This window comes from Hippocampus zosterae, chromosome 13 (assembly GCF_025434085.1).
Source record: "Hippocampus zosterae strain Florida chromosome 13, ASM2543408v3, whole genome shotgun sequence".
NCBI classification, from domain to species: Eukaryota; Metazoa; Chordata; class Actinopteri; order Syngnathiformes; family Syngnathidae; genus Hippocampus; species Hippocampus zosterae.
Window position 1 is genome coordinate 3,706,111 of NC_067463.1, and position 27,354 is coordinate 3,733,464.

Below are 27,354 nucleotides of genomic sequence, written 5' to 3' on the forward strand. Positions count from 1 at the left end.
AAAATTTACATTGGCCCGTATGGGGCCAGCATCTATCACAGCAAAGTGCCACAGGGCCATCGGGCTACCGTTAATGTCGGATCCCGATTTTGTTTGTGATTATGGATAACCTATGTATCTATGTATATGTATGTAAAGAATGTTTTACTTGTACCTGATTGACATCCCCACCACAAACCCCTCACATAAAAAATGTTTTCTTCTCCCCTCCATGTCTTGCTGCCACCTATTTATTTTGAAACCACAGGTCAGCAAAATTTCGCCCTTTCATAATGCGCAGATATTACAAAAATACGGTCCTTTTGTAGATTGTTTTGGTATTTCAGATTCTGCTGGTACAGCACTCTGCTTCATGGGACTCTAAATATTTCATTTTCGCCTCCAGGGGGCAGCATGGCCTCAATAGTAAGAGTGCTCTGTGGTTGTCCTTCATGTTTCAAGAAGGGAAAGGAATCATATGTTGGCTGTACATGTCTACTTGTATGGTCCTCCCGTCAATGTAGTGCTGCCGATTTGTGCAATTGCGGCCACTTAATACGCACCCCTCAAGTCTGTCTCCTTTATTTGAGTCTGCCAAAGTAACGTCTGTACTGATTAGATGCGCATCAAGCACAATCGCTCCCTCCCCTCGACCCCCCCCCCCCCCCCCCCCCGCATTCAGATCCTCCCATCGAAAATCTTGGGTAAATATTCCACTTGTACCGTGAGTGTACTCTCAACGCTGCATTATTAAGTATGTTTGAAGGAGTCCATCGAGCGTTAAAATGAAGGCACCAATGTTCCAGGCATCCTGGGGCGACTCGTCACAAGGTCGTTGTTGAAGATCAATCAAAGGAAATGGTTTGTTAAAAGTTTGACTTGTGGGGGAGAGCAGGGGTGGGTGAGGGTGGAGGGGCTGCTCTTCAGTCAAGCGTGGCCCGACACTCGTACTGAATCAAAGTTGTCCGATTTGATTTGAGAGATGTATCTGAAAGCTGTGGCAGGTTTTCAGCACATTGGCGTCCTGTCGCTTTCCGAGGACAATCTCGTCTTCTTGATGAAGAGATTGCCTTTTAGCATGATGCGAATCTCTGTGTTCTCAGCCTTTGTAGCAATACACACGATTGATAAAATGAGAGTAGACGGTGGACGGATGCACAAAATTGTACTTGGAGAATCCGCTCCTCTCGCTGCCATATTATTTGTTCTTTGCAGAGGATAAAGAGTACATGTCTGAGTATGGTTTTAGTCGCGAGTTCACGTAATTCATTTTCCATTTGCTGATTTGTCTTCCAACGAACGCCTTCATAATGTAAACTTCATTATAAACGTCATTACATTGCTGATGGCGAATAACATTCGCTGACTGAATGTTTTCAGAAATGAAGTAGGATCTCTACAGTTGTTTATTTCATGTGTTATAAAAACCTTTTTTTTCTTCATATACACATTTGTAATTGACATGTTTAGATTGCATTACACGTTCATGTTTTTACACCTATAAATGTTCATGCTGTATTGTACATCGTTGTTGGTGGCCATTTTATTGAAAATTGTTACGATGAAGTTCCGTTATAATGTACAGGGTAGTTATGTCCCTTGAGGTATGTCGTTACGAGGTTCGATGGTCCCGTCTGTCAACATTAGTCAGCACGCAGTTTGTGCTAAAATGTCCGTTGCTTAGAGGGACAACACCAACCCATAGATGCTAATAATTAGCCCGTGTGCCTATGGATTTTCCCGTGGTGAATGTGAGCGTGGATGGTTGTTCGTCTCTGTGTGCCCTGCGATTGGCTGGCAACCGATTCAGGGTGTCCCCCGCCTACTGCCCGAAGACAGCCGAGATAGGCTCCAGCACCCCCCGCAACCCTAGTGAGGATCAAGCAGTTCGGAAAATGGATGGATATCAGCATTAAAATACACGAAGTTGAATTATCTTTTAAGTTTAGTTACTCACCGCATTAAGCATGTGAGTCAGGTAAACATTGCAGGTCGTAAAGCTTTGAGCACGTCCTCAAAGACTGACGACATACTCCACATCCAACAATTTCATCGGAGAAAAAGACAACGGTTCCTCACAACTGTCATAAAGTGCTTTTTATGGCCATGACACTTTAACAATCCCAATTTTTATGATGGTATCCGGAGCCTCATCATCCCAAATGTTTATTTGGCAAGAAAAGCCATTGTTGTTGAAAGAGGATGTCAATGGATTGTCGGTGGTTTGACAAACTGAGCGGGATCTTCTCGCAAAGTCCGCGGGTTCATTCAAGAAGCATCCGTAATCATCTTCCGCTTTGCTGTCCGTTGGCCTCTAGTGCCCCCCCCCCCTTCCCGCACGGCCAGCACTTTATCTCTATATTTAGTAGCATGACTCAGGGCGGTTTTCACCTCCCGCCCAATAAACGTATTTGTCCTCAAAGAAATATCGCTTCATGCCCCCCCCCCCCCCCCACCCACCCACCAGCCAAGAGTAGAGCTCAAAGTACCCTTATCTTGCTTTCGGTGTAATAGCAGGCCAAAGAGCGCAATATGTACAACGGGGTCTGTAGTCTATTACTAATCTATGCTAATGCCGTAGTGAAGTCATAATTACACAAATATTTCAATTAAAAAAAAACTGTCTGCCCCCATAAAACGCATATTCACGGATCGGCATTCGCAAATTCACATTGGCTGATTTTTCTTTTGAAACTCCCCCCCCCCCCCCCCATTTGCTATTTTTGCGCTCAGGCCAAATCAGTAAATGTGTTACTTTAGAGCAGGGGTGTCCAACTCAGTTTTGTTGTGGGCCACATTTTGGTTACCGTTTCCCTTGGAGGGCCATAATGACTGAAACCAAATTTTTAAAAAAAGTCAATAACAGTTTATTCAACTATTGTTCAAGTTACTGTCCTTAAGGGTTTGATTACAAGAAAAGGATGGTATGTCTCTTATTTATTACATATGAAAATTTTAAATTTTGGTTGAGATTTTAGCAACCATCATGGAATGATGTTTGATTTGCTCTCGCGGGCCAACCAAAAAGTTGCGTGCCTTGAGTTTGAAACATTGCTTTAGAGCCAGCTTGCTTAATCGTGGTGCTGTTCACATTAACTCTTTAATAATCTATTTTCATCTGCGTTGGTGTTAAGTTGCTCGAATATTTGTTTGCCCGTGCGAGACGTCAAGTCAGTTTGATTTATTTAGGCTAGCTAACAATATTGATTAGCCTCATGTGACGGTGGTTTGTTTGTGCTGAATAATTCAACTACTCAATATATAGTTGTTTATGTAAAACGGTTTCCTGGTTGTGTAGTACGCGGTCGAGGCCCGGTCTTGTTGCCTCATGATTCGGTTATGTTATTTGCGTGCGGCACAACTGCTTGAAGCTCCTTGCGCACCCGCGTATGTGCTTCCCGCTTCATCTCCCCGCATGTTACGCGGGGCCTCCTTCCTTCACACCCTCTCTCCACATCAGCGCGCCACAGTAGAGTGCACGAAGTGCTGATCTAGTCCACCTAGCCTCTTTTTTTTTTTTTTTTAATTTGCGGCGAAGTGGAGGGACTGCATGCCCGCCGAACAGCCTCGTAGCCAGCATGTACTTGTGCTCAGTAGCCAGAAGACAGCGGTGAAGAACGCCTGCCTCGTTAGCACATCCATTTTTAATTTCAAGGAGAAATCCTTTTTTCTCCCTCCCTTCTAACAATCTAAAATAGTGACCGTAATTCTAACTTATTTTCATCAAAATCCCGAAAACTTTTACACTCAAGGGCCGTATCTGATTTTTAAAACAGACAAATGACGAAGTTTTAAAAAAAGCTCAAATGTCTTTGTAAAATGTGTAACAAAATTGATTTGAATAAAATTATTTGCTCTCATTTCACTTTGCTTTATATATTAAAAAAGAGCTTGCTTCGCATTACGCTAACAAGCGATGCAAACCACGGCTGACAGGGTAATGTTGGCATGCTGACATGCCAACGTTGGCAGCCACAGTCAGTTTTCAATATTCGAACACACACGGTGGAGCGACCCATTTAAATAGATCATGTAAGAATACTCACAGGCATATTCTTTATCCTCTGCGAAACTTGACTCTTATTCCAAAATGTATTGACTCAAAGCAATCACAGAAGCCTATTATTTTGTCTGCATGACTGTGCCAGTATTATCCCACCTTCCAGTGGCACAATGAATTAGATTACATTGTCCTGAATTTTTATTTCTCTGTTTCCATGAGGGCTTGTTTTTTTTTCCCTCATTAAAATCACAAACGTACCTCACATCACAATTAAGCCGTTTTATCGTCTGATTCGCAGGCAGATAGCTCGGCCGATACTCTTAAGACACTCATTCTGTTTCCTTCAAAGATTGTTTCCCCTCTGTTGGGGCATGAAATAGCTGCATGAAATCTTATCTTTGGTCTTTGGAGACGAGTGGTTGGAGGTGTGGGGGGGGGGGGGGGGGGGGGGTTATCCCCATGAAACTGAAGCCTTAATCAGCACTATCTGCTAAATGTCTTCACTAAATTGCCAGCCCAGCACCTCGCCATAAACGGCAAGCTGGAGTCTTATCCCTGGATGAGTCCAGAGGCGCTCACTGCAGCCTGAAGGTCCAATGTGGAGAGACTCTTGTTGCCTGGCAACAAGTTTGCAGATGAAGGGTGAGGGGGCGCCGGAGGGGGTGGGGGGGGGGTTGTTACGAGGGTTAGTAGCGGGGTCCTCCTCCTGTCGCCCACGCCCCCTTGCCTGTCCTCTGTCATCCCGGCGGCGTCGGGATGAGATCTGCGGCTCGCTTGGCCTGTTCAAGTATTGATTTGATTTGAGTCTGCTCGGCGCTCCCAGCCAGCGCAGCCTTCCACTCTAAAATGTCCGACATCAGTCAGGCTGACTGCTCTCGTGCCGCTGGAGGAAAATAAAAAGCAGTGTAGCTGCAGTAGTTGTCACATTAAAAAAAAAAAAAACGTGATGTTTGGGGGCGGTGGGGGGGGGGGGGGGGGACCTAACAGACTCCAGAGAAGAGACTGCAGTGCAACTTGGGTTCTCGTGAGGTGAGCTGACACGGTATGCTCGAAACCTCGAGTACGATGACTCGGCATCATATGGAATTGGTGTTTCCCCCCCCCCCCCCCCACACCCCCCAGCCTAAAAGAAAGAAGGAAAAGGATCCGCTCGGAGTTGTCTGATGCTTGCTGATCTGAGCTCTCGTAGAGCGGAGCGATGCCTGTCATGTTGTGCTGACGTCTTGCATGATGTCACACGTCATGGTTGAAAAATAAAAAATGCTGAACTCATTCTTAAAGGCTTGGTGAACTGAACTTTTGTCAGGTGGAGACGTCGACATGCTATGCTGCCGTTTTGTAATCTCGCACACGGTGGCCGTTTCATTTTTTGGGGGGTGTCGCAAAAAAAGTCGGGTTGAACAATCAAATTTTTGTTTTGTTTTCGTAGTTATTGTGATCGCAATTTAATATGCGCATATTTTTATCATGACATGTATTTTGGAACAATAACAAGAAACTATCCGATTGGTTCTCCATAAATCTTTCTATTCTTATCACTTGATAGTTTCTTTGCCCGGCGACGGCGTCTTTGTCAGATTTGGCGCATCAATGTTGTCTGCTGCCTTTTATTTGTTTCCTGAATGTGTAATCTGCCAAATCGCCCCCACTGTGAAGGGGGCTTCTTGTTCGTGTCGTCTGCCCACCAATCCTCCGGCCTCTCGTGCGCATTACCATACAGCTGTCCCTACCGGATGCGGTTCGCGACGCAACCGCAGCAGATGGAGCCGCTCGGATTAAAAGCTCCAGACGCATGGTCGCTATCACTGGTCCCTTTTTTGTCAAACGGCGCAGATCATTTATAGTGTCGTGCCTCGGATTGGTGTAATGAGCCACACCCTCCCCTCTATGTGGATTGAATGGGCGCTGCTTTGGCTAACGATAGCTTTTGCGCTTGTCACAGTTGGAGTCATTTATTTTTTGAGGTCTTTCCCCAATCTCCTAAGAGTCAGCATGTTGTTGCAAATCACGCCCAAATTTCAGAACCTTTTTGCGTTTTAACTTGACGTGGAATTTGGCAGGTATGGCAGATATTTAATGATCTTTGATGATGAAATATTTTTGCATAATTCAGCTTCACTTATCCTCAAAATTTGACATGTAAATCTCTAATGACGCAGCAAATAGTCTCAATTACCCATTTATTTAAAAAAAAAAATTAACAAGTCGGCTATTTTGGTCTATAGTGGTCATTTTGGCTTGGTGTAACCATCTCACCTTGAACTAAAAATCCAGCCATCAAAAACGGTTTCACTGAACATGAAATTAGATCGATCGTCATCATGAGTAAACCTACAAAAACATTTTCAAGAAACTAAGCCTGAAAAGACACAGGAAGTTTGCTATTTTGATTTGAAGCTGCGATTTTAGCTCAGTCGTGGCCAGCAGAATTTGGGCCAAATTCCCTTATCGAAATGAAATTTGATCATCGCGTCCATCGTGAGTAGACCCACAAATAGGTGTCAAGAAGCCATGCTTGAAAGGCCGCAGGAAGTCTGCCATTTTGTTTCAATTGGCAATTATTGGATCATTTCGGCCATCTACTGGAGTCCTTCGAAGAAGCTTTGCTGGAGATTTTGCCGAGTTGCTGCCAAATTTCATCCAGTTGATGCTAAATTGCGGGATCTTTTAAAATTTTTCAACGGGAAACGCTTAAGACATTTTCACAACGCGCTTATAAAAGTTCAGCATGCTGCCGACGAGTCCATTCAATGTGTCTGTGTTATGAGGACACAATGATTGTGCATGCCGCACCCTTGAATTGAAAAAAAAAATAATCGCGGTGCAGCGCCAACGTATCGGAAGGCGCATCCAATAGGAGAAGGGCTGCCGGAATGACTTCAGAGTGCTAGCAGCAAGTGACCAACCAACAGAAAAAGCCACACTGGTACTTCCTGGTTTTTTCCTCAAGCGCTTCCAAATATGAGCAAGCTTGCACCAGGTCACTGTCGGCCTTATACACTTAAGTCTCAAAAAGCTATACCTGTAAAGATAACGCAAGTCTGCCATTTTGTTTTGAAGTAGCCATTTTAGGTTTAATATGGCCATTTCCTGGGGTCCTACCAAGATAAACGCATGTGTTTGCCCGCCCCTGATTTAAAGGCAAACTGAATGCTTTTGAGACTGCATCATTGAAATAGAAGGGCACGTTTCCCCTTTTTTTCCGTGCCATCTGCTGCCTCGGTGATGCAGCCGCTCCATAAATCCTGCTTAGCTTGCTTTAGCCCATGGATTCCCAAACTGCGGTGCGCTGAGATTAAGTGTCATGGCGGTCAGGGACGATAACTGCACATTTACACTGTTGAGTTTTTTTTCCCCTTCTTCTTCCCCCTTCTTCAAAGTGTGAACTGGCTTTGTTTTTACTCTTATTCAGAACTAAACTAAGTCTGGTGAGCAAAAGGCCATGAGAAATTCGCCCATGCCTGGGAGTTGGTGGTGCATTATTAAACCGTGTGCATTCTTCTATTGTTTGTGCCATCTGAGCTAACAATTGAATGAACAGCACCTCCTACGAGCTCTATTCAAACTGGCTCGCCGTAGGTCTGACCTCGTGTTTGTTTTCGATACGTGGTAGCAAGACGATGCCTGATGTGTACTCTCAGCGTAGGCGTTCGCCGCTTTAGGAACACAGTTTGCGTCACAGACACGATTGAGGATGGAAAGATTGCAACGAAGCCTGACAAAAAGCGCCTCATCCAGGGGTTTCCACTTTTTTTGTTTTGCAGTGTAAGCTATACTCATTTTTATCGCAAACGCAAGCTCAAAAATGGGCTCTGATTTATTTTTCTTAAAAGAGTATCTGTGCTGTTGTAGTATAAATTGTTTGTCACCTCCTTTCTGTACCGGCTGATCGACATGACAACCATGTAACCTGCAAAAACAGTTCTATATGGAAATATTTCCTTTCAGTGTCAGTAATTTGTCTGCAACTGGGCTGTAATGGTTCCGGGGATTTTTCATTTGTATTTCGTTTTTTATTTTATTTAGACTTTTGTTTTTTTGAATCCCGCGTAATCAAGTAATTCCAAAACAACTTTTTGAACTTACTTCTTCAGGACATTCATCCAGTACAGAAATAAATACTTTTTCAAATTACCCGAAAGCTTCTGTATGAAATTGAACCAAAAGAAAACCCCAAAAGGACATTTTAGCTATGGTTATAGTTTATCTTTATAAATGTTTTTTTGAGTACTATCATTTTGTTATTGTTTTTTTCATATATAGCTTATTAGTTTTAATTAAGAAAAAATGTTTCAGTACTTCTATACGTACCTCAGCTTTAACGTTGTGGTTTAGTTCAAACTCGTTGACAAGTTAGAGGTCCAAGAGTGTTTTTTTTTTTAAATAAGGAAAGTGCAGCATCCCTATGTTGTCTTTTTTTCTAAAGAAAAAGAGCAGTCCATTGTCATCTTTCTGTGAAAGACAGTGCACCAGGTGGAATCGTTCCACCAATTTGGTTTTTCTGCTGCACTGATAAAGTGTTACCGTGAAAAATGAATTCACAATTTGGATGTCTTTCCAAAACATTGCGAGCCGTTACATCCGCTAGCTTGAGGCCGTTTACGGACGAAACGCGAGGCCCTCGCACGAACAAGTCACACTTCCTGTCTCTTACCATTGTTAAAACAAATCTCATCTAAATCCAAGCTTTCTCATCAGACAGCCGCAATCACCATCGCTATAGTCGAATCGTTTCAGCGTATTTTCCCAAACGCGTTTGTCGCTCTTGCATCATTGCCATTTATCGTCTTTGTGATACTTGCGGCACGTTGCATCATTTTACTTCACCTCCTCCAAAAAGATGTCTGACGACGATATTCCAATTTTCCACCTTGCTTGACTTGCCATCTCCTCCTTCCACCTGTGCAGTCTCTGGTGGCCAAATTGTTTCATTTCAAGTCAAGTCAGGCTGGGTTTGCTATCAGCCGCTTTGCAGGTGGCCCATCAGAGATAGCGCTAATCTCAAACGGGGGGCACTTTTCGACAAGAACCTTTTGCTATACAAGCGCGCCGGGTGTACACATCTAAACGAGATCAAACGGATCCTTCACTGGCTGGAATTGGATTGGCATCAACATAGGTCACCCGCCCTCTTCACTCGGATCCATTTGCGGATCCAAACGCTCGTAATATTTCCCAAACCGTGCTCAATGCCTCATTACCTTATTCGAGTTGGATTCATTAATTTCACAAATTTGGGGGCAGTATTTTACGATGAAGACCTTCAAATTATGTCCACCCCGTCCCACTTAAACGTCCGCCTTTCCTCGATGTAACGCCTCAGCGCAACATCAGTCAAGCGGATTCCTCATCGGAGTCGCACAACAGCATTCGCAGACGTGTGTCTTTTGGTCTTAAAAAAATACGTTCTGTGAAACTCTTCAAAGCTAGCGAGATTGAACTGGAGGTCAAGGCAAGACTGTCAGAACATTCTGAAGTCTCCCCCCCCCCCCCCCACCCCCCCAAATCGTTTTTGGATCATCATTTTCAAAGTCAACAGCCAGCAGGCGCAGCAATGTGTAATTTGTGATGATTAAAGAGGGTTTATGCATGCCTGTGTAAATGTTGATGACCCAGCCAGGAATCACCGGGCGCATCATAGACACATTTCCATAACTTCCGCCTCTCTTAAATACCACAATGGGTTGTGAACCGCTCAAACCGCAACCACCTGCAAAAAAAAAAAGCGCCTCTCATCGAAACCGTTTAAATATGGAGGAACATTTTGGCGTGCATGAGTACCTGCACTTACAAGGGCGCACTTTCTGTATGTTGGAGTCATCCAACAGACGGATACTACAGTACCATATTTTCCCCATTAAAAGGCGCACTGGATTATGAGGCGCACTTCCAATGAATGGCCTATTTTGTCTTTTTTTTTTCATACATTGGGCGCACCGCATTATAAGATGCAATCTACAATGCATCCACGAGATGGAGCTATGCTATAGGAAACGCCAACAGAACGATCAGATATCAGTAAACCTTATTTAAATAAAGCAGCGACACAATTCACTGAACCAACAGCAAGTTGTAACTTTGACTCGTTAAAATTGAACTCCTTCGCCGCTGCTCTATTTCCGTGTTCACCTGCGAAACCGATCGCCTTAGGTTTGAACTCTGCGTTGTCAGCATCTCGTCTCGAGCAAAGAGCCATTTTGGGGTCGACACATTACCGTAATAACCGTACACAAGGCGCATCGGATTTAAAGGCACACTGTGAGCTTTTAAGAAAATGGAAGGCTTTTAGGTGTACCTTTTAGTGCGGAAAATACGGTATTTGAATTTTGGATTTTTTTGGGAGGGACGGAGCATGCTTACCGTTTTAATGGTCTAAAACAGCGGTGTCACACAAATTTTTGTCCCGGGCTACATTATAAGTTGTGGTTTCCCCTTGGAGGGTCGTTATGACTTTGAAGCCGTCAAAATGTATGATCGCCTTTTGCTTTCGCTTACAACCAAACCTATCGAATAAACTAATAACAACAAAACATGCTCTTTGTGTGTTCGTATGCCATACCTGTTGCGTCTGACGTTGGCGAAAATAGAAATGTTTCTTTGGAGTCCTACTTCAGAAGACCTTTCCACGCATGTACGCAGGCATGCATGGTTCATTTTGGACTCTTAAATTGGCCTTATGCTGCATTCATGGCCGGTGGGAAGTCAGATTTATCCTACTCGGATTGTACCACCTGCGACCTCAAAGCGTTTCAGGCAAATGTAAACAACAAAGATGGCTGATTCCGATGAATTGTATTTTTTCATTTTTATTTTTTGTGGTTCAACCCAACACATTTTGCTTGGATTTTAAGGGTGACCCCCCCCCCCCCACCCACCCCCAAAAAAATCAACTATTTCAAATGGAAGATAGATGGAAGATAAAATTCCTATTTCAGTAGTCTTTGGGGAAGGTGAAACTTTTGAGACAAATGAGTTTGTATATTTGCAAGTGAATGTCCTCGGATGTCCTTAAAATAGATTTAGAGGACGCCTGAAGGGTTAAGAAAGTCTGATTTATTCCTAAAACATGAACACTATCCTTTTGAGAGTACCTAATATCTGAGGATTAGCTGCAGGGTGTGTGTGTGTTAAAGTTAAAACGTTAGCATTTGTAATTTCGCAGAAGCCGTCCGACCTTGCTGCTCTGTTAATGAGCGTTTCCACATAACCTCTGCTGCATGAAAAGATCACCCAACTTGCTGGGTTTATGAAGGTGTGACCGGTGCGATTTAGGTTTTGGTTTGCAGTAGTTCAAGTATTGGGGGGGGGGGGGGCAGATGGATGAGTGGTTAAGGCTTTACAAAAGGGCCAGAAGAAGAGCGACAAAGGAGAGGCCGGCCCATTGAAAGGCCACGGCGCGGCCTCTCCTGCATGCCAGGCATTCCGATGCGCTGTGTAAAGGTTGGGCGACGAGGTGGCCTTTTCGCACCGCCGTCTTGTCTGATGCACCCAGCCCCTTCAAAGCCGTTCTGTACGCGCCTGAATCGCTCCGACGACAGCCAACGACACCCGGCTTCAAATATTTGACCTGTCTGTGGGTCGCTTACGCTGCCCAAAAAAGCCAAGTGTCGCAAAAAAAAAAGTGCTTTAATGATACTGCAGCGACGGCATAAAATGTAGAACATATGATTTTTTTTTTCTTCATTCTTCTTTCCTCTTTCTACCTACAGTCTTGCTACTGGAGGCTGTACATTTCCCCAGTGTGGGACAAATAAAGGATATATTATCTTATCTTATTATGCCAAACAAGAATCCACATGACTCGACTACACCTACTGGTTAATTGTTTGCCGCGCGGTAATAGAATTTCGACCAAAAACGGAGATTGATAAGGTTCATCAAGTTGGGCTACTGTTATTTTGAACACAATTGTACATAGAGAGATCGTCGTGTGTGTGTGTGTGTCTGTGTGTGTCTGTGTGTGTGTGTGTGTCATTGTGACATTTGCGTTTCATGGTGTGCTATAAGATTTTAAGTATGCCTTGACTCAGAAAGGCTGGGAAACATTGCTGTTTGCCAAAAACAATTTGCCAAAATCTCCCATAGAAATTAGATGTGGTCCACATGTAGCGACTCATTTTATCATCTTATATTGACACAGGAGCCATGTGGCAGGAGGTAGAAATATTTTGGGGAAATGAGGAGATACTTTTCGATTGCTTTATTTCATGGCAACGTCTCACTGAGACATCAACTACAAATGACATAATGGCATTGTTCCGTGTACAAAATGAACCGGTTATGGCTACTATCATTATAAATGTCACCTAGTCAAATGTGAATTCAGCGATGTTAACACAAAACAACGCAGATTCATGGTGGTCTCCCTCGCAGGCCCCACCTCCAACGAGCGCCTTCAGGTCTTTTGACAAATCTGCATTTGCCCACAATAACAAAAAAAAGTGCAAAAATATACTGCCGAAATAGTACCCCTTTCTTTTTCATGCTGCATGCTTTGAATTTGAAGCAAAGAGCATTGCTGTGATATCAAGATGTCGTTTCTTTCTGGACGCCGCTTCAAAAAAAAAAAAATCGATGGAATTCTCTTTTAGTGACGCAGGGAGTGAATGATATTTCAAAACATGATCTTCCAAAACAGCTGTCGAGCGAGAGACGGCAGCACTTCTTGCCATCCCAAATTGTGCCGGTGGGAAACCTTCCAACTCTGCGTGAAGAATGGACCTCTCTTCAGCTAATGTTTAAGGCCGGGTGGTGAACTTGAGGCCGGAATACTTCTCGGGCAGTGACGCGTCACTAAACCGGAGCTCATCATTGTGCAATTGTCCTCTTTCGGGTGGTGGTGGGAGGGTGGGAGGGTGGGGGGGTCCCCTCCTTTGAATGGGTCCCTAATAATAAAACAAGCTGAAGTGTGAGCCTCATTCCAAGCATGGCAGATGTAAAGCCGGGAGGAGGAAGGGGCGGGGGTTGTTTGATGAATAAGGAAATGATGAATCATGGCAACGGGCGAAGGATAATGGAGCATCGTCTGCGTGGAGTTGAATTAACATCTCGCGCAGCCACCCACGCGACTGCCGCACCGATGTTGGAAGGGGTCGGGTCAAAAAGGAAATGAAGGAGAGAGCCACCGCTATCTCCCGCGTGACATCAGTGGACCGCGGAGAAAATAAATAGGCGGGCAGAGGTCAGCGTTAGCTATTATCGGCAGTCATTTGGACACTCCAATTTGGAGCCATTTTGTATCGAGTAGAGTCCAGGGACAAATGTCGTTTCGCTTGTTCAGCGGAGGTGCATCACTTGCGCCTCAATGTTTACGTACGTAGTAAAGACGTCGAATTCGATACCTACTACATCATGAAACGGAATGAAAAAAACGACATGTTTCCAACGAGTAAAAATAGTAAATTCTTATTTGTAGACCACTTTAACCCCTTCAGGTGCAGCGGTTACGACAGTGGACGGCTTATCCTGTCATCGGGTTACCGGTTATCATTATTGGTGCATGAAAGTTAAAATCGCTGCGTACAAAGTGGCGCGCGTGGAGTCAAAAGCAGTCATTCAATAACGCAACAAAAAATGTCACCTACAGCAAAAAACACTATAAAGCGACTATCTGAGTCTCATGCTCAGTCAAAATGCATAAAAGGAGAAAAAAAGTGTTTTAAGACGCAGATCACAAAAATTGTGAACATTTCAAAACCACAAAAAGAAAAGAAAAACTCCATCAATGAACCCTACGTGTCCAAAACTTCTTTTTACCTGTCGGTAGTCATCTGGCACGTTACGTGGTCAAGCATCAGTCGACTGTCACCTGCCACAGCCAAAGGCTAATATTGGCCCGTTTGAATTTGTGTGCAAATAAGCAGGTGCCGCCAAGACGAACTGCACTGATATATTAGGACACTTTCCACCATCTCGTCTGCAGCGCGAGCTCGTTTCTGCCGTGTTTCAGGGAGTCATCCGATGCATTGTGGAAGTTTGCACATTGTTGACTCTTCTTGGTGCACAAACATCTGATCCAAACGCAAAGAGATGCAGTCTTGAACAAATATTGGAATACACTTAAGTACAAGTACTCATGATGACTGCCTGGAAAATGCAAAAAAGAAAAAAAAACTTTTTTTTTTGTCAGCATCGGAACGCGTGCTTCTTAACAAGATGTATGACAAAATGAAAATTTTAAATGAGGGCAGAAAATGTCAGTTTAAAAAAAGAAATCGAACCGATGTACCGAATTGTGTTTTAATTTATTTTAACGCCATTCCTCAATTACAAAGGCTAAGAAGCAAACAAAAAAAATTACTTCATGGGGTGGGGGGGGGGGCGATGCGAAAGGACTCTTTTGCGCCTCATGCACGTCAAACGAACTGTCAACGCATGGTGTGGAAAAAGAACAAAATTACCATACTGCGTGTACGGTAATTTTGAGATTCGTGTTGTCCCGGCAACTTTTCATGGCCGCCAGCGTCTCCAAACAAACTGGGCAGATTTGTGTTAACATTTTGTCCACATATAATCTGCTTCTTCTTTCACTGGAAAGACACCATTTCCTCAACAATCAATCTTCTCTCATGAAATCCAATCTTGTAAGACGATTGTCATCTTGTGATCAACACTTTTGTTACAATTTAGGACCGACGAGTAATTTTTTTCTTTAAAAAAACAAACAATGAATGACCTACGAGCTGCCATTTGCTCATCTTTACTTCACGTGCTATTTCAACATGATCTTTCCCCCCCCATTTCCTCCGTAACACAGCAATGTTTGGGAAAGGGAGGGCATTTTTTAGGGCGTCGTACGTGCATCGGTTGGTTGCTTGCGCAACAAGTTGGTGGTCCAGGTATAGGTGTCCGTCCTCCAATCCGGCACGCGTGCAAATCCTGCGAGAGGGCGCTGAACGCCGGACTGCACCATTCCTCTCCACTGGGGAGGCTCTAATACGACCCATGCTGAGGAGTCGTGTTTTTGCAGCGTGCGCAGAGGAAGACGAAGACGCACACTCGCTCTCTGTGCCGCCTGCGCGCTACTTTCCGCTCCTCCTCCACTCCTTCGGCGTTCACTCCCCTGCACGGCGGTGCGCGAGCCTCCGGTCCGGTCCGGTCGTCGACACGGACGCCAGTCTCGTTTCGTTTCCCGGCGTCCGAGTGGAGCTCATCTCCGAGAGTTTTCCACTCCTCGCGTTGAATTCGATGCCATCGCCCGGGGGGGATTTGGTACTCCTGAAAGCGACGCGGGCGAGAGGGTGACTTGCCCGAGCATGTTCACAGCCGAGGCGGCGTCGGATCTACCTGCGAGTCGGCCGCCGGCCTCACCGCGTCACAGCTCCGCCACCGCCCCCGCAGAAACACCGCTACTCTCCGGCCAGCGTCACTGAGCAGGAAGGAAGCACCAGCCGGCTCCCAAAAACAAAAAAGCAGCACCATGGGGTTCTACGGCACTTTGAAGATGATTTTCTACAAAGTGAGTCGCTGCGTAGCCTCGCTCTTTTATTATTATTACGAACGTTTTTTTTTTTAATGACGCGCCACTCGTGGTTCAGATTGCTCGGTCACTGCGGAGGACTGAGAGCGGCGTGGTGCAGAGCTTCAGCAGCCCAGCGAGGCCCCGCTCTTGCATTTATTTGCATAGTCAAAACGCCGATTTGGAGTTCTCGCCTCGCGAGTAGCACACATTGGTTTCATGCCGCGGACGGGTGGCGGCTACGGTACTGGAGTGGATGCTTTTTATTTATTAATTTTTTAAATGGCGAAAATGCCCGCGGACTTAGTCATCGATTTGACGCACCGTGCTTAGCAGCGATATTCTCTGGTTTCGCAACTAGTGGGTGGAGGGCAAAAGGTGGACCCGTTCCGGAGTCGATTTGCGGACACAGTGACTGGATGCTGGGATGTTGTAGTGAAAGTTATTTTATTTTGAAAAGCCCACACGAAATCGAATCGAGTATTTTTTTTTTCACGAAAAACATTTTACAGTAGATCTGCAGGTTAAATTACAACTACAGCATAAAAAAGAAGAAAAAGAAAGTTTGGAATCACAATTTTTTGTATAGATTTGAGCAAAAAATTTGGGATCAGTTTAATCCACATCATAACGGTGGTGCTTTTAAATGTGATTTTTCTAGCATGAAGACCATCATAATCCTTTAAAAAAGACGTAAAGCTAAAAAATGCCACTGTGATATTGCGATATTTCTTCAGACATCATAATGTAATTGTCTACATTTTAACATACCGACGACCCAAATGAGCCAAACCGCTGACGAACATTTGATTTCTAAAATTAATTGTAATGAGACAGTTCCGACGCCTTCTGGTAATTATAAACGGCTTGAAATAGTGTTATCGTTCTAGTTACCATTTAACCGTTTGGTTTCTAAATATTTTGATCATAAAAGACAATCCATTTGCCGGCTCCTTCAAGTCATAGTTAGTGGAGGAGAAGTCATGGATTTTGATGAAATAATGTGATATTTGTCGAGCCGCACACATACCGAACTCTACTTTTTGCTTTGTTTCCAATTATGGCTTGAAATTCACTTTGCATTCTCTCGTGTCAGTTTGAAACCATCCCGAAATGCTACTTTTTTCTTTCCATTGAATTTGCAATAGCTGACTTGTATAGAAGTGGCTGGAAAACGAACAACATTGGTTGTTAAGCAGCAGTAGCAGCGGTTGTCTCGCGTGTATGTGATCCGTTGCCCGTCGGAGTGTCTCACTGAGACGACTCCTCACTGCTCTCATGACATGAAGCATTTGCCCCAGGCTCGGACCTGGGAGAATGGGTCACTGTGTCAGCTTGTCTGTATTAAAAACATTATTTTAAAAAAAAAAGTCAAAGTATAGAATTAACATTTTGTGCAACATTTTTTGCTTTTAATCAATGGACATTGATGTAAATGTATTCACCCTCCCTTTGGCAAAGCAGTCTCAATCAAGTAGCAGTAATTGCCGTTTTTGCAGAGCATGAAGAATGTATACATTTAGATAGAACATAATACGCTTATATATATTATATTTCTCTATTGATGGTGCATTCTATTTCAAATATCACCTGTTTATAATGACCGCAAATACCGATGCAAGTTTTGTCCGTCTGTCTCGAAACTCACCCGTGAGCATTAAGCTAGCAAAGAAATGTTCACTCGCTGGTAGCCTGCACACTGCTAAAGAAAGGAAAATAGACATCATGATTTGAAAAAGCACAGTTGTAAGTTTTTGTTTTTACTTTTTTGTTTGTTTTGTTTAATCCTAAAACTTGTAAAATGTGTAAATTGGGACACTGATGAGTAAGTTGAGGTAACACTGTCTTCTTAATGTATGAAAAAAAGATTTATTGACAAGCTAGCAGCTGAAGCTTTTGGGCGTTTGAAATGATGCAGAATTTTGCGCTTCAGTCCAAGCACATGAAAATACCGTCAAGTTTCCCCTGCGTCCATCTGGCATGCCGGATACGATGAAAAAAAGCCAGGCGGAAATGCTTATTAGTCCACATTCCCTTCTCACTCTCATCTTCACACACAAGAAGAGGCTTGTTCCATGCTTCCGCTTTTTCTTTTCCACGCCTTAATTTTCTGTGATCTTCCCTTACACACACACACACACACACACACACGTTTATTTTTTTTAAACACACACACGCCCTGAATCTCCTTGGTGACTGAACTGCCATTGCAATGAGATCACAACTTGGTGGTTGGCTCATGACAACTTGATCTTTACCAACGCAAATAACCTCTAACCCTGCATGCACGCACATACACGCATGCGCGCGCGCACACAAACACACACACACACACACACACACAGATCTGACATCAACATCATTTCTGACTGCTTTCACACCCATAGCTGGCTTTCCCCACTTCATTTCCTGGTCTCACCAACCAAAATGCGTCACAACAAACCAAATGACTGTGCTCTTTTCTTTTAATGTTGCCTGCAAAAAATGTAAACGGGAAGCAGATCAGATGTTCGTAACAGAGCTGATTTTGTCGACAGTTTGCCAAGCTGGAAAATCCAGCGGGTTGTAGGACATTGGCAAGTAGTTAGCCTTAAAAAAAATAAAATAGCCAGTCTGTACCATCTTTTCAAATGTCGCACTAACGTTATGACGTCATTAATCTGGCATTTGTTGTTTTTAAGTTGATCAATGTCTGCAGCAAAATTTCAAACCAAAACAAAAATGGTTCAGCTGTTAGTGAACAGACAAAAATGGCAACCACAAAGCAATGTTTTGTAAAGGTAACAAAAGCATTTAAGATCAAACCTGATTAGTTCCTTCATTTTTACATTCATAATTTTATTACTGCAGATCAAGATCATGTATTAATAATGAAATTTTTTTCTCACACTTAAAGGGAAAAAAGTTCTTTGTTTCAAAGCCAGGGAAAGTTACTAACACACTAAGATTTAATTTGAGGGATTCTGTGGTGTTGTCCATCAGCCGTGTCTTCTTCCTTCGAACCAAAACATTAATGAGCTGATCGTTTTCGAGCACCAACCAAACATCACACGAAAAGGCACTCAATGTCCAGGTTTATGCTGTAAATTGCATACAGATACATACAGGCATCGTCTGTGTTTCTGCCCCTCTTGGTGGCGCATTGATAAGACACAAACATTACAGCGCCACTAGAAACCCATGGGGGGGCAATGTTAAAATCACTGGAAACACTAAAAGTGGTTCTCATTGGAATGCCAATGGGGGACACCCTTCACCGTGGACACACCTTGGGGTTTTTAAGCACGCGGGCCGCCGACACTTGCCACATTGCCTTCTTCGCTTTCGACATTCTTAATCCTTTCCTCCGCTGTCGCCATGTTTGTTGTCAAAAGGTTACCCCTGAATGAATAACGCGCGGCTTTGGAGGCGCTCTCAAAGTGCCGTTTCGCATGCGAGCGGGAGGAGGAAATCATCAATTGTGCTTTAGATCACAGTCTTAATGTCCTGTGGGGGGGGGGGGGTGTTGGGTGGCGACGGTGGCCCATTAGCGTGCTAGTCATGTCCACGTGCTTCTCCTCCATCCGTCGCTTTGAGCGCGTTGATTCTGTTGCCTGTTTTTGATGCAGGCAAGAATGGGCGCAGTCACTGATAGCCGATGTTCTTGGCTGTATTTTAAGGGTTTGAGTTCTAATTAAAACCCAAATTCCCCCCTTGGGATTGTGAAGAAGGGTAAAAAAAGCACTAAAACCGGCCAAATTATAGAGACTGACAAACTAAATGACCAATCTGGAGGAGACGTGTTATCAAGCCTCTGCAGATTCAGACAGTGCGGCATCAAATATGCTGCTTTTCGCCGTCAGGTTTTTTTTATTTCAAGTAGACCTCACAGGCAAATTTAGTGTTTGTTTCATTCGTGACCATGTTATGACATTCATTTCTATACAGGTGCAAAATAATGAGTTGCAAGGGCGGTTCTCAAACTTTTTTTTCTTCTGTCCGGGAGCCTTACCAGTTGGATATAAGTCAACATTCAGAGATGGCGCCAGGTCATGAAACCTCTTAGCCGATGTGGCTAAGAGAATCTAAAAAAAATCCTCTTAGCCACACTTAAGTGTTGTTAGCCATGACATCACCTTTGTTTTGTCGCTGTCGTTTTATATACGCCGCACATACATGCACGTAGCACAAAACACATAAAAACTTCAGAGATATTTATTTTCTTTGGGGTTGTAGGCATAGCTTGCTAACTCACTGTATGTTTCAGAGGTCGAAATAGGACATGTCAACACCTGTGTTAGGTTCATTCAAGACTGTGCGGATGGGAGTTTAAATGCTTGTCTAGAAGTGCCCTGTGATAGACTGGCGACCAATCTGGGCTTTACCCAGTTTCCCGTGGCCAGCCGTCAGATGGCGTCTGCCCCGCCAACACGCGGCTAACGTGGCGCAGCGAACATGGCGATTATGCCATTGTGCTGCCTCCTCTCTGGGAAATAGTTTTTGTTTTTTTCCGTGAGTACCTTAATGGCACGATTGTTGCTGCTCCTCCTGCGTTTGGATCTCATTAGCTTTGTATCCAGCACATTGGTTCATCTATTGATCCTCTATTCTTGGTCTCGGCATTAGCCTGCATGTGACGCTAGCAGATTTTAAGATGCCAAGTTGCAGACACAATGCTAACAACGTCTGAGGCAATTCTGCACCACGTTCGGGGCGAGTAGGAGGGGGGTAGGGGGTGCGTTGCACGGCACGACCTGCTTTTTTACCCGCCTTGAGAATTCCGCTTTTGTTGGAGTTGAAAGCAAAAAGTATTCCAATCAAATAGTCTTCCCATTGTGTTTTCGCTGTTCTCTCTTCCACAAAGGCTTAATTCCCATTAAGGGTGTCGAGCAGTCTCCTTATATCTTGTTTTTCTCCTTAGATGAAGAGAAAGTTGGACCATGGCCCCGAGGTCCGATCTTTCCCTTCAGGAAAAAAGCCCTGCAAAGGTCCCGAGTATCCAAGGTGAGCTTCATCCACACACAAAGAGGGGGAAAAAAAGCCATAGATGAAAGCAAAAGACTGATATACTTTACTTTTTCGCGCTAGTTGTTCCGTGTGGAAGCACTCAAATTGTTGCAGAAAAGGGTCGTCTTTGACGTCAAATCTTGTCGAACGTGTGGTAGGATGAACATTAGTTGTACGTGGGCTCCGCTTGTGGTACGCAACAGAATCGCTTACTAAATACTGTTACTTATTTTGTTGACTATTTGTTTTTTAAGCATTTATGAATGTAAAATGTTCAAAAAGAGTTAGGGCACAGGTGTCAAACTGAAGGCCCTGGGGCACAGATCTGTCCCGCCGCATCATTTTATGTGGCCCGCGAAAGCTGATCAAACATTCAAGTTCAAGTCAACTTTATTGTCAAATGTGCTGCATGTGCAACATACAGCAGAGATGAAATTTCATTCCTCAACCACAGGAGAGAGGAGCCGCTGCGGGTGCCCGTGCCGCCATCAAATCTATTATTCTTGGTTTGAAGGGCACCGCATGACAACACCTCAGACTCGGCATTTCAACGTTTTTGTCCTCGGCCGTCGAGTGGGTGGTCCTCTAAGTGTTCAATGCATGATCAAACTTCTAAGATCCTTTCTAAAATTCTCATATATAATAAATAAGAGAGATATTCTAAGCGTTTTCTTGTGACCAAACCCCTCATGATAGGAACTTAACAGTTATTTTTGACTTCTTTGTATGGTTTCAGTCATAACGGCCCTCCAAGTGGAAACGGTCACGAAAATGTGGCCCGCGACAAAAATGAGTTTGACACCCCTGAGTTGGGGGAATACGCTTTGCCCCAAAAGCCAACAAAAAAAAGCACAGGACAGAAAACGTTATTTGAAGCTAATAGGACTCCGATTTTTTTTTTCGAATATGTGTCACCACAAAAGCCAAAGACAGAAAAGTCAGTTGTCAATATCTGGGCCAAGCTCCTTCAAGTGTCCAACGTGAGCTTCCTCCACTTCATCCTACCAATTTTCACATGCCTTTCATTCTTTCCTGCATCAAAAGAAATGAAAAATTTAACAGCCACTAGTTTTCGCCGCAAAACATATAAAAGGCTGTGAAAGGGAAGCGAAGCAGAGATGTTCAAACAGAATGACGCTTTCCCGCCAGCCATCGCAGATGTTTCCCATCAATAGTTGATGCACATGTTTGCCCACTTAAAAATACACGGATGCGCAGAACAGCCACTTAAGTGTAAATGTGGGCGTGTAACCAGCAGCGTATCGCCATCCTGGCCCATTAAATATGAATCAATAATGAAATTGACTCTGGCCCCCACCCTTGTGCTGTACTCTGTTTCCCGCACACGGGCAATTTCTTCTGCATTCGTGTTTTCACAGCAGGGTGTGTAAAACACGGTTACGAGAAGGATACAAAAACCAAGTAAAGATTTTGGGGGGACTCGGGTCTTGTTTTGGTACAAAGCTCACTCCAAAAAGCCAAAGAAAAAGCAGACCGCTAGCCAGACCGTTGACGCTGTGATGAGCGGGGCCGTCTTTTTGGTTGAATTGACTCAACTCAAGAAAAATCAAAGATGGCGCCCAGGAGGAATCATTGTGACGCTTGCATTGCAGTGGTGAATGCACTAAAAGGGAGCGTTTGATCCCCTTTGAGTGTTCCTGACGTTGAGTGGCCATTTAAATAAGCCATTTCAGACCATACGAAGCTAACTCGAAGTCGCTGCAAAGTCCTCATGATGATAATGAAGCTAATTTGCTGCGGTTTTAGCCTTCGACTTACAAATGACGGCGGTGACCTTTCTGAATAATCGCTTTCATGAATATTGCATATTCCGCTTGAATGTTTCCCAGTAAGCGTTTTTTTTGCTCGTTCCAGCCCGACGGGAATCGTGCCGTGCCCGGCCACGCCCACCACGTTCGGCCACATCCGGGCGGCCAACGGCCAGGGCCAGCAGAGGCGGCGCATCACCTCCATCCAGCCACCTGTGGGGCTCCAGGAATGGCTCCGGACGTTTCAGGTAGGTGGAATTTTTCCAATTCCGTTTGTGCAGAAAGAAAAGCCGCCATTTGGCTCGTGTTCTTTGACGCTGTCGGGAGCGACTTGCAAATTTCCAATTCTACGCCCCCCCTCCCCCCCCCGTCACCATGGCTAATAAACGGCCTCCGACCTCAAATAATATCGGTTGCCACCTCCAAATTTTATCTGCAGGGAAAACCACGGGTCGGGTTAATAATCAATCCATGTTCGCTCTCGCTCCTGCGCGATAATTGTTGCCGTCCCAGCCGTGCCTACGCATCAGCGGAAGGCGCTGTAGCGTGCAATTGGAATAAGCCCGAGCCGTCGGGGAGGCTAAAAGCAGATGAAGGGACGACATGTTGTCGGTGTTAAAAAGTTGAACAGATGCTATCTAATGTCGGGCGTATGGATGCGTCGGAATAATTTATTATATATATATATTTGTTGGAGCTTGTTATTAACGGGGCCGAGGATAAGATGCTAATCCGTGGATAATTAAGGCAGTCTGTTTGCAGGATTCTCTCTGTGAGAGGCAGATCGTACAATTACACTGATGCCCTGAGTCCTTTTTTATTTATTTTACTTTCTGGTTTTTGCATTCAAAGTATTGTTTGTACTTTCAAGAGCAGTAACATCTTGCGTGGTGACGTTTGGCCTGTCGTGGAGGTGCCATGCCCAACGGTGACATTTTTACCCTTGAAACACTTCAAGTTGAAAGGGAAAAGAAGCGAGTTCAATGGGAAAACCGGGAAGTTGAAATTGACAGGCTGTTATCTCAGGCTAAACGAACCACTACAATACAGACTTAAGAAAAAAAAGTTGTTTTTTTTAATGTCAGTATTCCAATTTTCATTCCATTTTCAGTCCTTTTAAAAAAAAATGTTGACTAGAGGTGCGATTACTGGACAATTGATTAGCAAACAAATTTATTATTTTTATCATCAAGAATGTCAAGTGAAGCTAGACATGTTTACTTTTTTTTGTGCTAATCAGAATTTCAGCTTCTCCGTAATAAATATCGATGAATGAATTTAGACAAACGGTGTTTGTGCTGACTCAAAATAAAATATTGGCTTTTAATTTGATACAGCATCAACATTTTTGCCTGTTTTCTAACATGTACCGACCCAAACTCGGAACTGAATCATCACGACCGTGTGCATTCTCGCCACTGTCAATTTGGGGGGGGGGGGGGCGTTGAACATCAAAACCAGGAAGTTGAAACTGAAAAAAACCCACCCAGGTCACGTTGTTCTTCCTCAGATGGCAAACTAGTCGACTGACTCAACTGCGGTTCTCCCAATTGCAGCCAACTATTGAATGGCTTCCAAACAATCGGTTAACACATTGTCTTGCCCGTCCGTCCATCACATTTTACAGCGGGGGCCTTTTCTTTTTCTTTTTTCGTCACGACTTGGAAGCATGGACTGGTTTTAATTGACTCTCTTGGAAATACAACGTCACCGCAAACATTCTCATGTCCGAGTGATGACAGATGACAGTCGAAGCTGCTCGTTCCGGCTGACTCGCAGTCACACCCGCGTGTGTGTGCGTTTCCAAGACGAGTCCTCGGGCCAATTTTACCATCTTTTCAAAATGACAGCTTCGTGATTGTACAGGCGGCTCAAAGCCAAACGAACATTCTGTACATTCCGCGCTCCCGTCGCGGCCCATCGCGCTTTTCTAGGGGGGAGAAAGAGAAAGCGACAGCATGACACGAGTACCGAAGAATACCACAGATGTCTGCCAAGGTTGAGTGGTTAACAAGACACAGACAGAAGTTTGGTTGTTTATTTATCCCCCTAAATTACTTACGCCTTTGTGATTTGAAAAATTGCACCCTACTACATTGTGATGTTTCGAATCGGATACATGGTTCGTCGCTATAAAGTCTTATTTCCTTTCCGTTTTGAACATGACGCAAACTTTACATGACTCACGGCACTATATTGTGTTTGACCGCAGAAATGTGTCCCAAAGCGCCACTTTTCTCTGGTCGTGGTGCGTTTGTGTGACCGTTTTATCCACAGCCTACTAAAAAATGACTCCGAAATAACAGCCCAGCTCATGCCCACACACGCTGGTTAGGGGAGTTCCTGAAAATGTTGTAAAGCTCCATAAATAACCCAAGGACGGCTGAGTGACATCAGTGTTTTGCTGGATGACACAGTTCCTCTGTGGTGAGAACAAACGTTTTGATCAGCTAATGGCGGGAGGCTGAGGAAACACTGAAGATCACGAGCGAGGGAATTTGATAAACCTCAGACCACGTTGCAAACGCTTGCTGGAAGGACGATGTTGTGCTGTAAATGTGTGCTTGGCATGCGACGTAACCAAGCGTACGGAGAGGACGCCAATGGACACGTGAATGCAAATGGTGCAAATTCTCCTCCCGTAGAATGAGTTGCCGCACAAAATTGAAAATCGGTCAAGTGTCCACTTCAGGTTTTATTTCTTCTCTTTCAGTCTAGAGATTCCCCAGACCCACAAGTACAAAAATAGGAGATGAAATGATGCAAATACTGCATCCGTTGCTAAGATGTAGTTTTCATCCAACAAATACAAAAATATTATGACTCCAAAAAAATGGGGAAAAATATACTCCAAAAGTACAATTTATCGGACAAAAATGCAATATTGTGTGGAAATTTGTCCAAATATTTAAAAAGATGGATGAAAAACACTTACTATTGGGGCAAACAAAAATTCTGAAAACACGACAAAATATGAAACAAAAATATAAGACCCCAAAAATGCACAATTATGAAAAAAAAACAGATGAGAAATATAAGATCTGACAAATATATTTCGAGGAAAATACTAGACGAATATCAAAAATACCAGCAAGCAATTCAAGATGTCAACGAAAATTCTCAATATTGAACAAAAAATAGATATATTTTTGGAACAAAAAAAGTTTGGGGAAAAATACAAACCGGATTGACCAAAAAAAAAGATGAAATGTTAACGTGTTTGACGTTTGCTTGAAATGATCAGTAAAACAGCAAAAGTTCAAATTCTCATCACGTTACCTCAGGAGGCTTATTCAAAGCAAAATAAAGTACAGGAAGATGCCAAAAAACAGACAAGTGAACTACAAAGTAAGTGTCATAGCACATTGTTGCAGTATTTCACATCTAAATTTCATTCATGCATTCATGTCTTGGAGTCACTGGAATACACCTGAAAACAATACAAAATATTTGACAAAAGGGAAAAAAAATACTCATCACCAATATGGCACTGGATAATCCCCCCCCCCCCCCTTTTTTTTATTTTTTATTTTTACTCTTTTTCCAATTTGAGCCAAAAAACGGAAGCATTTGCACTACTTCAGATAAATATTGCACTTACCTACATTCCGCTGAGAGTAATCTTTGTCAGTTTTGTCTGCTTTTCCAGTGTCACAAGTCCGGCTTGTGACGTTCCGCTTTGCATGTTTGCAGCCTGAAATAGGCGACGTGCCTGCAGCTAACTCTGCCACCGCTTCGTAGGACACGTCGGGAGTCGTTTAGTCTTCCAAACGCCAAACGCAAGGCGGCACGGCACGTCCGCAAGGTGCCTCGACGACAAGCTTACATAAGCACCCAAATGACTTCCATGCGGCCTATCAACTGGTTTTGGTATGTAACGGGTGGCACCGTTCGTATGCGGGTGGTGTTCAACTTACTGCGCCGCCTTGGCTGCTCTTGTACGTGTCGACCAGAGACAAAGCTGAAAATACATCTGAAAAGTTGGCAATTAGAATGCTTGCAGAACTATTACGGCTAACACACCAAAAAAAACATACAGCATTGGTGAAAAAGAAACTAAATCAGTCAATGATAAATAAACTAAAATACATATCTGTTTCCCCCCAAAAAAGTTACAAAAATAATGCAAATTTAAGAAACGTTTGGGTGGAGGGGTGCAGAATTATGAAGACTAGAATTGTTTCATCCATCCATCCATTTTCCGAACCGCTTTATCCTCACTTGGCAGTAGGCGGGGGACACCCTGAACAGGTTGCCAGCCAGTCGCAGGTCACACATAGACGAACAACAGATATCCTTTATTTGTCCCACACTGGGGAAATTTAAAGTGCTCTATAAATACAGCTGCGCATACTAAATATGACAGGGGGCCGGGGGGAGGAAGAAATGAATCATTATTACCAAATAGTAATTATAACTAGTCAGGAAAAATAATCTGGACAAAAATACGTCATATCAGATGAGTCGCGACCCCTTTGCAGTCTCCTTATATAGTTTGCGTCTTTCCCTCTTTGATTATCCTTCTGCGCGTAGGACGGAGAAACCGAAACACTTTCAAACTAATCGGCAATGCTAAAACATACAGATAATTACAGTTTGACATGGTAATACGAAATTAGAACAGGAATAAATTAGCCGTGCTGCACTGGCACGAGAGATTAAGCCAAAACAACTGAAACGGTTCAAAGTCACTCATTTAAGTACACCTACTTTTAAAAAATGGAAACCTTTCTCTGCACTGCTCATAACAGACCCGACTGCATAATTGCTTAAAAGCTGTTTCCAGGGAGACCATATCCAAGCTGCTTTTCAATACACATTTTTTTTTTCTTTTTTGCAGAGCTGGTCCGGCCCTGAGAAGCTGCTGGCGCTGGACGAGTTGATTGACGTCTGCGAGCCGACACAGGTCAAGCATATGATGCAGGTCATTGAGCCGCAGTTCCAGCGCGACTTCATCTCCCTGCTGCCCAAAGAGGTGAGGGGAAAATAGAAGCGCTCCTCCACTTCATTCCACCACTTTGCTTCACACACACACACACACACACACACACACACACACACACACACACACACACACACACACACACACACACACACACACACACACACACACACACACACACACACACACACACACACACACACACACACACACACAC

The 27,354-nt window shown here is 43.9% G+C and overlaps 1 protein-coding gene across 4 annotated transcripts in view; it reads left to right on the forward strand.

The window, feature by feature from the left end:
• fbxw7 (F-box and WD repeat domain containing 7) overlaps nucleotides 1-27,354 on the forward strand; it is a 75,734-nt gene that overhangs the window by 33,675 nt on the left and 14,705 nt on the right. For 3 of the 4 annotated variants that reach the window (XM_052084749.1, XM_052084748.1, XM_052084750.1), the window contains 3 exons: nucleotides 20,341-20,423; nucleotides 22,302-22,443; nucleotides 27,036-27,170. In XM_052084749.1, coding sequence (XP_051940709.1) covers nucleotides 20,341-20,423; nucleotides 22,302-22,443; nucleotides 27,036-27,170 — 360 coding nt within the window. Of the gene's footprint in view, nucleotides 1-14,378; nucleotides 15,441-20,340; nucleotides 20,424-22,301; nucleotides 22,444-27,035; nucleotides 27,171-27,354 lie in introns of those variants that run through there. The other variant, XM_052084751.1, reaches the window with a different exon arrangement.